The sequence below is a fragment of the Lissotriton vulgaris genome, chromosome 12, assembly GCF_964263255.1.
Source record: "Lissotriton vulgaris chromosome 12, aLisVul1.2, whole genome shotgun sequence".
Lineage (NCBI taxonomy): Eukaryota > Metazoa > Chordata > Amphibia > Caudata > Salamandridae > Lissotriton > Lissotriton vulgaris.
This window is the reverse complement of record NC_141700.1, coordinates 731,203,077-731,216,452: the sequence shown is the minus strand read 5'-3', so window position 1 is coordinate 731,216,452 and position 13,376 is coordinate 731,203,077. Positions and strand designations below refer to the sequence as shown.

The window sequence follows — 13,376 nt, the reverse complement described above, 5'->3', positions numbered from 1 at the left end:
CGCGATCAAGCGTGAAGACAGCTTAAATATAAATAAACATTAGCGCGTGAGTCGCGCTGGCTGAAACATGATGACTGAAATGTCCGTTTAAACTATTTTACACTCGTGCTGATTGAGCGTCAAAGAAACAAAATACAGCGTGAGGCACACGATTTACAAAAAAGCACACGATTTTTAAAGGCAAACGATTTACAAAGGACTCGATCTAGAGTGGAAAGCACTTACAATAAAGCTGTCTCGGAGTCTGTTCTGCTGGAAGTTTCTGTGTAGCTAAAACAAAGAAAGGACTTCACCAGCTCATTCAATGAAATAAACACTCTATCCACAGACCTGCATATCATATGGATTAATTATTTTAGATTATTATTTCAATCTATTATATTAATTAATTATTTTAATTATTTATTTTAGGTTATTTTAATTTATTGTGTAAAATTATTATTTTTGCTTGTTTTTAAATTTAATTTGCAGGTATGTCTGATGAATCGATGTCTGCACCTCCAAAATTTTTGGCAGTCCCTGGTGAACCTTCCATACCATGGAAACGTTGGAAAAATATATTTTTAACTTATCTATTAGCCATTGGAGGGGACAAATATGGTCCTGTCAGGAGACAAGCCATACTTTTGCATCACCTGGGTGTGGAGGGTAGAAGAATATATGATGACTTGCCAGAAATATCTTTAGGCACAGGAGATGATCAAGCAGTGAATAATTATGAAATGTCTCTACAAATGTTAGAAAAACACTTCACTCCAAAAGTAAATATTATTTTTGAGAGACATAAATTTTTTTGCAGGGTACAAAGGTTTGATGAGAGCATTATGTCATATGTGGCGGAGTTACGTGGTCTTGCCGTCACATGTGATTTTCAAGGTTTATGTGATTCTTTAATAAGGGATCAAATTGTTAGATGTACAAATAACAAAAGAGTAAGAGAAAAATTAATATCTAAAGATCCTACTTTAGAACAAGCTATTAGAATTGCTAGAAGTATGGAAAGTACTGACATGTGGGTCAAAGAAATTGATAAAGGTAAAGGAGTTTCTGGAAATCCGGTTGTAGTACCAAGTAAGGAAACTGCTGTGGAAGTCAAAGAAGTAAAGAATGAAATGTATAAGAAACCTCAAATAAGAAGCAATGAAAACGGATTGACCAAAACAAGTGATGAGACCCATAATTTGCTATAGGTGTGGATGTCCGGGTCATGTAAGTTCAAGCTTTGCATGTGGAGCGAGGAATGCAACATGCAGAATATGTGGAAAGAGGGGTCATCTGGCAAAGGCTTGTAGATCGAAGGGATACACTAAAAATCCTAGTAATAAAGAAATAGAGAATGGCGAAGAACAAAAAGAAGAGTTGTTTCTTTCTGTTGAAACTGTGGAGGATCCTTCACAAGTTATAGGGTCAGTGGAACACTATGATTCTGATGTATCAAAAATTGGTGAGGCTTGCACGAATTTAAAAAGAGAAAGTACAACAAAGTTAGAGAAACCTCACTGTGAAATTGCTCTGGGAAAAGGAACTGTAAGTCTTTTGGCTGACTCTGGTAGCCTTTTTACTTTAATTTCAAAAGAAACTTTCATAGACAAGTTAAATGGAGAAATAAAAGATCTATTACCTGCGGATATGAGAGCTGTAGGGTACAGTGGATCAAAAATTTATATTCTTGGAATGCAATGGATGGACATTGTTTTCAAAAAGAATGGGGTCCAAGGAAGAGTATATATTACCAAGGAAGGATCTAATTTGCTCGGATGGCGTCATCAGAAAGACCTAAATATTGTACTCAATCCAAATGCTGTGGAACCTGTAATGATTATTGAACAAGATGTGGATAATGTATCTTCTGGTGGGGAAATGGACAATGAATGGGGTAAAAAGTTAATGGAAAAGCATTCCCAGGTATTCTCTGACAAATTGGGTATGTTGAAAGGATTTTCACATCGTATAATTTAAAAAAAAAAATGCTAAGCCAATAGTTCATAAGGTTAGAACAATACCACACATGATGAGGGAACCACTTAACAAAGAGTTAGATAAGTTATTGGAGGCTAAGGTTATAGAACCAATTGAATCATCGGAATGGTTGTCCCCAATTGTCATCGCACCTAAGGAAGGGAACAACATTTGTTTATGTATTGATTTGAGGGATTTGAATCGTAATATCTGGGTAGATAGACAACCTTTACCGAATATTGGAAAAATGTTGGGTAGAATGGGTGGAGGTTGTGTTTTTAGTGTGCTCGACATGTCATCCGCTTATCATCAAGTGAATTTACACCCCGACTCACGACCTTTAACATCTTTTGTGACTCCTTTGGGGGCATTTAGGTACTGTAGGATGCTGTTTGGGTTGGCGTCAGCCTCAGCCGTATTTCAACGCATTATGCAGGATATTTTTAAGGGAATGGATAGTGTTGTGTTTTCAAGACAACATTATGATTGTAGGAAGGTCATTTGAAGAACATGATCAGTTGATGAATGAAGTGTTGCGTAGAGTTTTGGAGCATGGTTTAACAATAAAAAAAAGAGAAGTGTCAGTTAAGGTTAAGTCAGGTTAATTATTTGGGTCATCAGATATCAGCAGATGGTATAAGACCAAAGGGCAGTATTGTGAAATCTGTGAGGGATGCTCCATCTCCCATTAATAAGGAACAGTTAAAATCATTTTTAGGTCTCGCAGAATATTGTGCTAAATTTGTGCCTAAATTTGCTGACTTAGTGGAACCTATGAGAATTCTTTAAAAAAAGGAGTGTTATTTGAATGGAGTGTTGGATGTCAGGACGCGTTTGTTAAGGTAAAGGAATGTATTTCAAAGGCTCCATCATTAGTACATTTTGACTTTAAGAAAAAGTCCATTTTAGTCACAGATGCAAGCAATGTTGGATTGGGGGTGGTGCTGATACAGGTGTCAGATGGTAATGAGACCATCATTGGGTTTGCTTCACGTAGATTGCAGGGAGCAGAGAGATCGTATTCTACCATAGAGAAGGAAGCACTGGCGTGTTGTTGGGGGATAACACACTTTAGGTATTATTTGTGGGGGTTGCCATTTGTGGTAAAGACGGATCATAAACCTTTAGTTCATGTTTTTAAAGGAGGATGAGGTTTGGATAGAAGTGTGACTCCCCGTATATCGAGGTGGTTACTATCAGTCTTAGATTACAATTTTGTGGTTGAATATGTGCGAGGGAGTAGGAATGTCATTGCAGATTGTCTCTCTAGGATGCCAGTAGAGGATGATATTTATGTAAAATTTTTATAGAAGACTATGTGGTGAATATTGACCGTGAATTCGCTGTTAGTCAGGAAGAGTGGAGAGAAACTTTGGAGTTGGATATGGAATACAAGAAAGTAAAAGAATTGATTATGAATTCTTGGGATGGATCTAGTGAAGAGATTGTACATAAGCAATTTATATCTGTTAAGGATGAACTTAGTTTGCAAGGTGACAAAATTTTAAGAAGAAATAGGATAGTTCCACCAATTTTGTTGAGGTCAAAGTTGTTGAGAATTGTACATGAGGGACACCTAGGTAGAAGTCTGACTAAACATAGATTGAGAGAATTTTATTGGTGGCCAGAAATGGACAAGAATGTGGAAGATCTTGTGCGTGATTGTCATGCTTGTAGCAATAGTGATAAAGTGAAGATTACAAGGGAACCTCCGTTGAGGTGTGTGGAATTGCCCATGAAACCTTGGGAGAAATTAGCCTTGGATGTTTTGGGTCCAATTGACAAATTGGGTTGCAATAACCGGTTTTTGCTGGTGTTGGTGGATTACCATAGCAAGTGATTTACTTGCAAATCAGTGGGGCAAATTTGCACTTCAAATGTGATTGCATTTTTGAAAGAAGTTTTCCTGGAAGAAGGGGTACCCAAAACTCTTATAACTGACAATGGTGTTCAGTTAGTTTCTTCAGATATGACTAGTTTTCTTCTAAGTTTGGGTATTAATCATGAGAGAGTGGCTTTGTTCCGTCCGCAGGCAAATGGACTTGTAGAGAGGGTTAATAGAATGATTCTATTCAGCTTTCTTTGGCTAATGGTTTATCTTGGAAAGATGAGTTGCGAAGAATGATGTGGGGTCACAGAATTACATCACATTCAGTTACTGGAGTTTCTCCTTTTGTGGCTTTGAAGGGAAGAGAACCAGGTACTAAGGAGTCTCCAATGTGGTTGAAGGAGAAAAATCAAGTTTGGGTTGATAGGGAAAGGATGAGATCGAGAGTTATTGATTGTCAGTGACGCAACAAGATGGAATTTGATAGTAGGAGACATGTTAAGGATTTAATTTTCAAAGTAGGTGATTGGGTTGTTGTGAGGAAGTTTGGTTTTGTAAGAAAGGGGGAAAGTAAGTTTTCTCAGCCACATAGTTGTTTCAGTCAAAGGCTCTGTGGTTGAATTAGACAATGGGAAGAAATTGAGTTTTGGTAGTTTGTGTAAAGTAGCTCATTTGTAAGTATGTTTTAATGTAATGCAAATTGTGAATGTGATTTATTTGTAAAATAGTTCTTGGATATGTATTGTACTTTGCAAAGAAAAAGAAAATGTGTTATATTTTCTAATGTTTTCTTATTTTCTTTCTTTTAGATTCCATAGGGGGGAAGATATGTGGCAATGGTTAGAATTAGATGATGCAGTCATGATGCAGTGGAATTGCATCAATGTGAATGTTCCAATTTAAACCAGTATTTGGTGGGTTTGCTGATGGTTGCTGTACTTGACTTGTACTGAATAAAAGTCACCTTAATTCAACTTTTGAGTGGATTACTACAGGTCCCAATCTAATGCCTGAATTATTTTATTCTGTCGGTTTGCTATATTATCAAGATTATCTTGTACCTACGGTACGGAGGTGACCAATAGTGGTCCTTATGTAAAATGGTGTCGGCGGCATCAAGCTCGCAATAAAATACACGTAACAGAGGTTCTAATGAAATGACGTGGCCGTAGAGAATGGTGTTCGATCAAAATCGCTCTTAATTATTTAACTTAGACGTCTGTGATCTGAAATCGCTCTTAATTATTTAAATTAGACGTCTGTGATCTAAAATTAAAGATTACCCTTCATTTTTTTAATGCTTACCGCATTCAGCCTTTGATGTGTTATTCTTCTGCAATCTCCGGATGCATGTGATCGGGTACAAAACCGCCAGTGTGTTTATGAATCCTGTATTGCGCGAAGAACGCTGTTTTACGTACTGTGTGATTCGGGTAGTGATCACGTGTTCAGGGATGTTTAGTCTTTTAAAGGGGTATTAACTATAATCCAAATGGTGTAACATTGGTGATGTGTGACCATGTAAATATTTTACTGACTAAATAAGATCTTATGCGTATCTAATTATGGAAGTCTTAACTATGTCAATAGAATACAATCATGTAGTGGATATTGTTAATGCTGTGCTTAACGGACATGATTTACTATTAATTTGCATTTATGAACAAAGTTAAACAATTGTTAGGTAACTGTTTCCATCATGAAAAACAGGCTAATTCAATACGGTCATTTAACCCTGTGGGTTGTGTAGAATTAAATCTCTTTATCCCTAAAAAATTTCAGATTTTAGTAACTGTTTGGGTGGATCGATCTCAGGGCGGATTTTCAATTGTTCCAGTATATTGAATCTTGTGAGACGTTATGTCCGGCTTCTTGCCTGTGCATTGCTACTGACAATTTTTTGTTTTTCAGTCTTATACTGCTTTTATGCTCCGTCATTCTGACTTTAATTTTCCTCTTTAATGCCAACATATATTTTTCCACATTGACATTTTATGGCGTACACCATGTTTTTAGTGTTGCATGTGCTTGTGTTTTTAAAATTGATGTTGTCCCTTTGTGGGATGTGTAAAATCATTGCCTTTTATGACATTATTGCAGTGTACAGTTACCATATGTTTGCATTCCTTTGAAAGTATTGGATGGTGGTGCAAGAGCTTTCTTTGATAACAGTTCCTTGAGATTGTTAGATCGTTGAAATGCAAATATGATTCTATTCTTAGAAATGCAATTAAGATCACTTTGATTTTGTATTAAATGCCAAAGCTTTTTCACGATATTCTTAATTTTGTTGGCTTCTTTTGAATACTTCAGAATACAGATATTTAATTGCTCTTCTCTTTTAGGAGCGTGTTTCTTTAAATCTGCTTCACTTTCACTTTCCCTATGCATGCATTAATCACAATTGATAGATACCCTCTTTTGTTAAACCTTTCTGCATATTTTGAGATGGTTTCAGTGGCTTCTTCCTCCGTATTAATGATCCTTTTGAGCCTGATAAATTGTGAGCTTGGTAGATGTTGTTTCAATGATTGCTGGTGGAAGCTTTGGTAATGTAAACAATTGTTCCAATCTGTTGGTTTAACATACACTAGTTTTGATTTTGTTGTCTTCAATTTGAATCAGTACATCCAAAAAGGAAATTGTTCTTCTGTCAATTTGATGCGTTGATGGCGTTAATTTACTTCTTGGATTTTCATTTCTAAGATTCTTTCTTGCCCTCTCCAAATTATAAGAATGTCATCCATATACCTTTTTATGTTACCAGGTACTCACTCCATATGTTGTCCTGTAAAATAAAACCATGTTCAAATTTGGACATGAACAGATTCACATATGTTCGGGCCCATAGATGTACCATTACATTGGGCAAAAAAGGAGCCATCCCATTCAAAGTAACTATGATATAATGTGAATTGCATTAATTGCAGGAAGAAAATGTTATTGGCTCCAATGCTATCATTATTTATTAGAAACCATTCGATAGCTTCAAGGCCTTCTTTATGTGGAATTGATGTATATAGTGAAGTAACATCCACTGTAAAACACAGTTTCTTTCTTCATCTGTTAAGGTTTCCAGTAGGTTATAAAATGACGTATCTTTGATCAATACGGTCACATAACTTCTCTAGCAAGAAGGAAATCAATCAAAGGCTTTATCCCACAACATTAATCCATTATCACAAAATAAATGCATTCCACGAGGTTTAAGGATGGCGCTCAAACTGATGCTCTGCATGAATAGTAAAGCTTTTGTCGAAAAATGGTACCAGATCCTCACTAAGTGTTCGCTAGATCTTATATTGCTAATAGTTGAAGAGCTATCAAACATACTAAAAGGTTTGGAAGAAGAATTAGTGGACATCAAGACAGAGCTAGATAAACACCCAGACCTCCAAGATACCCTGGATGACATCAACAAAAAGTTAGATAAGTACGCAAAAGAAATTCAGGAAAGAAAGAAATATCGCAGAGATACCATAGACTATAAACTGGAGGAAGTTTATACTTGGGCCGAAGTTTACAGTCAAAGAAAATGGCAACAGAAAACACATACAAGTTCATCTCAAGAAAGCATGGTTTCTGACTCTGATATTGCACAGAATAGACCACCTATTAGGGAAGGAGCAAGTACATCTGCACAAGCCTCTAACATTCAAACAGTGAAAAGTTCAAAAGTGGCTTTTTTTGTCCCTAAGCCCAGCTGCAAACAACGCTCCAATTACAGAAAAACCCAGAGGGGTAAAATACATGGATCCAGAATCAATAAGGAGAGCCTTGAGACGTCCTTTTAACTGATGACCAAGTGAAAGTATTATCAAAAGGAACATCATTCATGCCAACATACAGCAGTAACATAGCTGAAACTGAGATAGCGATCTTTAAATTTCTACAAACTTTGAGATTGAAACATTATTTTAACATTACACCAATGTCCACAGAACAAACCACAACACAAGAATATAGAGGAGTTAAGAAAAAGAGCACGTTCTGTGCACCCATATCACATAAATCTATTGACATATTTGAACGTCTGGTAAAAACTGACTATAATAAAATTCACTTTGGCAAAACATCTCACTCAAACTTCACGAAAAAAGAATGGAACTTCTTGCGAGATTTAGCTAATAATGAAGATCTTACTTTTCAGAGAGCAGACAAAGGAGGTGCTCTAGTTGTCATGAACACAGAGTACTACAAGAAGAGTGTATCTCGTCCTGTGGAGGATCAAGCAACGTACATGAGATTAGATAAAGATCCCACAACAGAATTTCAGAAAATCCTTAAACAAACGTTAAGGAGAGCACGAGATATGGGATGGATCAACAATAAAACATATCCATTTCTGTACAGTGAATATCCACGGCGCCCCAAACTCTATATGTTGCCGAAAATTCACAAAAACCTACAACCACCACATTTTAGACCAGTAGTATCTGCATGACCAATAGTATCTGCATGCGCATCGATCTCCGAACCAATTGGTCAATTTCTGGATTACGTCTTGCAACCTGTGGTTCAATCCTGGTCATCATACATCAAAGATACCATGTCATTTTTTAACCTACTGGAAACCTTAACAGATGAAGAAAAACCAGAATGGTGTTTGTGTACAGTGGATGTTACTTCAATATACACATCAATTCAACATAAAGAAGGCCTTGAAGCTATTGCATGGTTTCTATTAAATAATGATTGCACTGGGGCCAATAAAATGTTCATTCTGGAATTAATGCAATTCGCATGATATCATAGCTACTTTGAATGGGATGGTACCTTTTTTTGCCCAATGTAATGGTACATCTATGGGTTTTGCAGGAGCCCCAACATATGCGAATCTGATCATGCCCAAATTTGGACATGATCTTATTTTACAGGACAACTTATGGAGTGAGTACCTGGTAACATATAAAAGGTATATTGATGACATTTTTATAATTTGGAGAGGGCAAGAAAGAATCTTAGAAATGAAAATCCAAGAACTAAATGAATGTAATCAATGCATTAAATTTACTCATCAAATTGACAGAAGAACAATTTCCTTTTTTGGATGTACTGATTCAAATTGAAGACAGCAAAATCAAAACTAGTGTTTGTTAAACCAACCGATTGGAACAATTGTTTACATTAACAAAGCTTCCACCAGCAATCATTGAAACATCTACCGAGCTCACAATTTATCAGGCTCAAAAGGGAAGAAGCCACTGAAACCATCTCAAAATATGCAGAAAGGTTTAACAAAAGAGGGTGTCCATCAATTGTGATTAATTAATTCATAGAGAAAGTGAAACAGATGGAATGAAACACGCTCCTAAAAGAGCAGCCTAAAACAGAAGAGCAATTCAATATATGTATTCTGAAGTATTCAAAAGAAGCCAACAAAATTAAGAATACAGTGAAAAAGCATTGGCATATAACACAAAATGAAGGTGAACTTAATTGCATTTCTAAGAATAGAATCCTATTTGCATTTCAACGATCTAACAATCAAGGAATTATCAAAAAAAGCTCTTGCACCGCCATCCAGTAAATTCAAAGGCATGCAAACATGTGGTAACTGTGCACACTGCAATAATGTCATAAAAGGCAATGGTTTTACACATCCCACAAAGGGACACAACATCAAGTTAAAACGCACAAGCACGTGCGACACTAAAAACGTGGTGTAGGCCATAAAATGTCCATGCGGAAAAATATATGTTGTCATTACAAGGAGGAAAATTAAAGTCAGAATAACGGAGCATAAGAGCAGTGTAAGACTGAAAAATGAAAAATCGTCCGTAGCATCGCACTGGCAAGAAGCCGGACATAACGTCTCACAACTAAGATTTACTATACTGGAAAAATTGAAAATCCGCCCTGAGATTGATCCACACAAACAGTTACTAAAATCTGATCTTTTTTTGGGGATAAAAAGACTCAATTCTACACAACCCACAGGGTTAAATGACCGAATTGAATTAGCCTATTTTTTATGATTGAAACTGTTCCTTAACAATTTAACTTTGTTCATAAATGCGACTTAATAGTAAATCCAGTCCGTTAAGCACAGCATTAACATTATCCACTACATGAGGGCATTAACATTATCCACTACATGATGGTATACTATCGGCATAGTTAAGACTTCCATAATTAGATACACATGAGATCTTATTTCGTTAGTAAAATATTTACATGGTCACATTTACATGGTCACACATCACCTATGTACACCATTCGGATTATAGTTAATACCCCTTTAAAAGACTAAACATCCCTGAACACGAGATCACTACCCGAATCACGTAGTACGTAAAACACAGCGTTCTTCGTGCAATACAGCATTTGAGAACACTCGCAGTTTTGTACATGCATACAGAGATTGCAGAGTAACACATTAAAGGCTGAATGCGGTTAGCATTGAAAAATGAAGGGTAATCGTTAATTTTAGATCACAGACATCTAAGTGAAATAATTAAGAGCGTTTTCGATCGAACGCCATTCTCTACGGCCGCTCCATTTTGTTTGAACCACTGTTATGTGGATTTATTGCGAGCTTGATGCTGCCGACACCATTTAACATTAAGACCACTATTGGTCACCTCCGTACCGTAGGTGAAAGATAATCTTGATAATATAGCAAACCGACAGAATAAAATAATCCAGGCATTAGATTGGGACCTTTAATATCAAAGGTAACTTAGATTTCAATAGCGTTAAACGTCACCATTAGCCACATCGCTGCTTGACAAATTCCTCTGCTGTGCTGGACAGCAATGAAAATGGGTGTGGTCATGACGAGCTCAGCTAGTCATGAGCACCCTAGAGGTATTGTATACAAAAAGAGGTAGAGGAGATCTTTATGGATCTAGAGGCCAAAATTACCACTCTGGACAAGTGGAAGGTCCAAACCACAGTGTTGGCCCTCAGATATGTGATACCAAAGAGAGGACTGGGCTGTTCCTGGGATATAGGTGCAGGTCACTGGGGTGTGGATATGTAAAGGTGGGTAAATGGTAACCAACTAGTGGGTATCCATTTTGTTGGATATATTGGCCTCACACACCCTTGCAGTTGTCATGCTTCATCATGGGCAATGCTCCTCGTTGGGTGGGCGGTGCAATACCCAACGGGCTACACCTCAAAGAGGGGCTCTTTGGCGGAGATCTTTTTATCCAACTGCCCATGGGTGAAGTGTGGGTGAGGGGCCAGAGTAGTAGTAGACGGAATGTGAAATATAAAATAACGCAGGGTACTAGAAGGAACTTTAGTCGGGTGGTCCTGTGCGCTAACTAAAAACAATAGTTAGTCTGGGAGGTCTGGAAAGTTATGTTTTCCGCACTCAATACTATACTAAAAGGTGAAGAAAGTGGTCGACATGTTTCTCGCTCAGGGTGTATTCACCCGTGATTCATCAGGACCTATAAAAAATGTGCTCGCTGTCTACAATATTGCTGATCTATCTATCAGTGCTTACAATAACAGTTTGGAAATTAAGTACCTGCTTATACATTGTTCCATGCCTGGTTTTGGAAACGAAGAGGAGAAGACGGGGGATTACATCTCTCAAGCAAGTACAGTATAGTGATCCGCATTCGTTCTGACCTGGTACACTCAGTGGCATGCTAGTGTTGGTGACTAATAGCACGTGGTGAAGGGTAAAATCACACTGGTGAAACCTCTCCAGATGGAGCAGTAGTGAGTGACATGCTCAAATGGATAATTTGCATGAAGACATTTCTAGTGACATTAAAAACAACAAAAGGAGCTGCAGCATTTAACAGCAAACGGAGCAGTAGTGTTCTAAATGGGCCATGATGACCCCACTCACCTAGAGGTCAATTTTTAAATGTAACAGCAGTGCCTGGCGGGAATAACATCGGTGAGTCAAGCCTCTAACTAAGGCTGAAATGGAATGGAAACAAGGGAGGAATGGGGACAAAATACATTTTCATCTCAAACCACAGTGTGCCTTTCTTGACAGAACATCTATTCTCAATGTACCTGGTCAGAAAGGTATATAAACCAGATAATGTTAGTCATGCTCTGATGCGTATGCTTGTTTCCCTTTATATATTGTATGTCTGGTATAGTTATTATTCTCATTTGTCGACCCAGACACCCTATAGTAAGTTTTATATGATACAAAGCAGTTAAATGGGCTGTTTAGTGTTCAGATGCTTTGCCTTCCACTACTTTCCTTGGAGCAGTTCGGAGTATCGGGTTAAATAAAAAATCATAAACCGGGTTAGAACACTCCTGGTGTGTATGCTGCCGCTCACAAAAGGACGTAACACGTGTGGGCGCATCCATCGCAGCCCTCTGTAGATAAACGAACAAACACTTTGTGTCAGGGCTTCCCTTATCGGTAAGCATGGATTGTGTCTCCGTTCGGTAAAGCGGAATGCTAGTAAGTGGATACTCTAGAGATCCGCAAAACAGATATGTCAGGGACGCTCCATTCATATAGTCCCCACTAACTATGTATGTATATTCACTTACTTAATGCTCCTGTGTCTTCGTTTGGTTGCCTACCCCTCTCCGCCAGGACCGGATAGAACCGAGTGATCTGACGGTTGCGTTTATTTTAGTTGAGGGTGGGAGGGTTTCCCAGAACACTGCGGGTCATGTGATTAACAGTTAGAGATGCGGCCATTTTGCAGTGGTGTAAGTAAGGTCTATTCCCTATTACTTAAACTATTATCGATGAGAAATCTCATGCGCCTTGTGTTAGGTGTAGATATTAAGGGGCCATGAATCAAGGTGCTTGCCTGACTGCGGAATCTAAAACCGTCCGGGTAGTGATATGTTCAAGTACACTAAGATGAAAGATATAAATCACATTAGTATTGCGTGGTGGTGTTCGAGTGGGGATTAACACAGAGGCGCGGCCATTTTGCAGTGGTGTAAGGAAGGTCTATTCCTGATTACTTAAATTATTAACAATGAGAAATCTCATGCCCCTTGTGTTAGGTGTAGATATTAAGGACACTAAATCAAGGTGCTTGCCTGACTGCGGCCTCTAAAACCGTCCAGTTGTTAAATCATAGTTCCTACTACTGGGGGGGTGGACGATCAGTAATAAATGGAACGTCATTTTATAAAGTACGAGTGAGTAGGGGTTGATGATTAGAGGGAGCCCCAAGGGATGTCCTCGTTTAGCCCTTTCCTGTCTGAGGCCAGGCAATGGATCCATCTTTGCTCCCTAAAAAAGAGGTTCTGTTTCGATATGCTTGGGTTTGCTTCAATTATTAGCCACTTCAGGGAATCGGCTGTGTGGTTAGTCTCTAGATAGTGCCTACACATCTTTGTATTCTTTTTGCAGTGGAAGTTACTCCGATGCTCTGAGATGCGTTGCTTGATAGGTCGAGTGATCATCCCCACCTATTGGAGCCCACAGGGACATAGTAAGTACACACAGTTCGGTGTGTTGCATTGTGTCCCCTAAGCTCCCACGTAAAGGAGTCTGTGAGCTGGACAGTCTTATGTATTGTAGTGAATGGGCATGCACTGCACAATCCGCAAGGATAATATCCTTTCACAGGTGGTAGTTGCCACAGGATAGTCTGTACTGCTGAATTTTGTTTTTTGGGTCTGGTGTTAATCA

The 13,376-nt window shown here is 38.1% G+C and overlaps 2 protein-coding genes across 2 annotated transcripts in view; both read left to right on the top strand.

Moving 5' to 3' along the window:
• LOC147678413 (uncharacterized) overlaps nt 1-13,376 on the top strand; it is a 115,002-nt gene that overhangs the window by 4,813 nt on the left and 96,813 nt on the right. The window lies entirely within an intron of this gene.
• On the top strand, nt 474-1,190 carry LOC147678414 (uncharacterized). The gene has a single exon (XM_086946536.1). It carries the CDS (start codon nt 474-476, stop codon nt 1,188-1,190), a length of 717 nt encoding a protein of 238 aa, XP_086802662.1.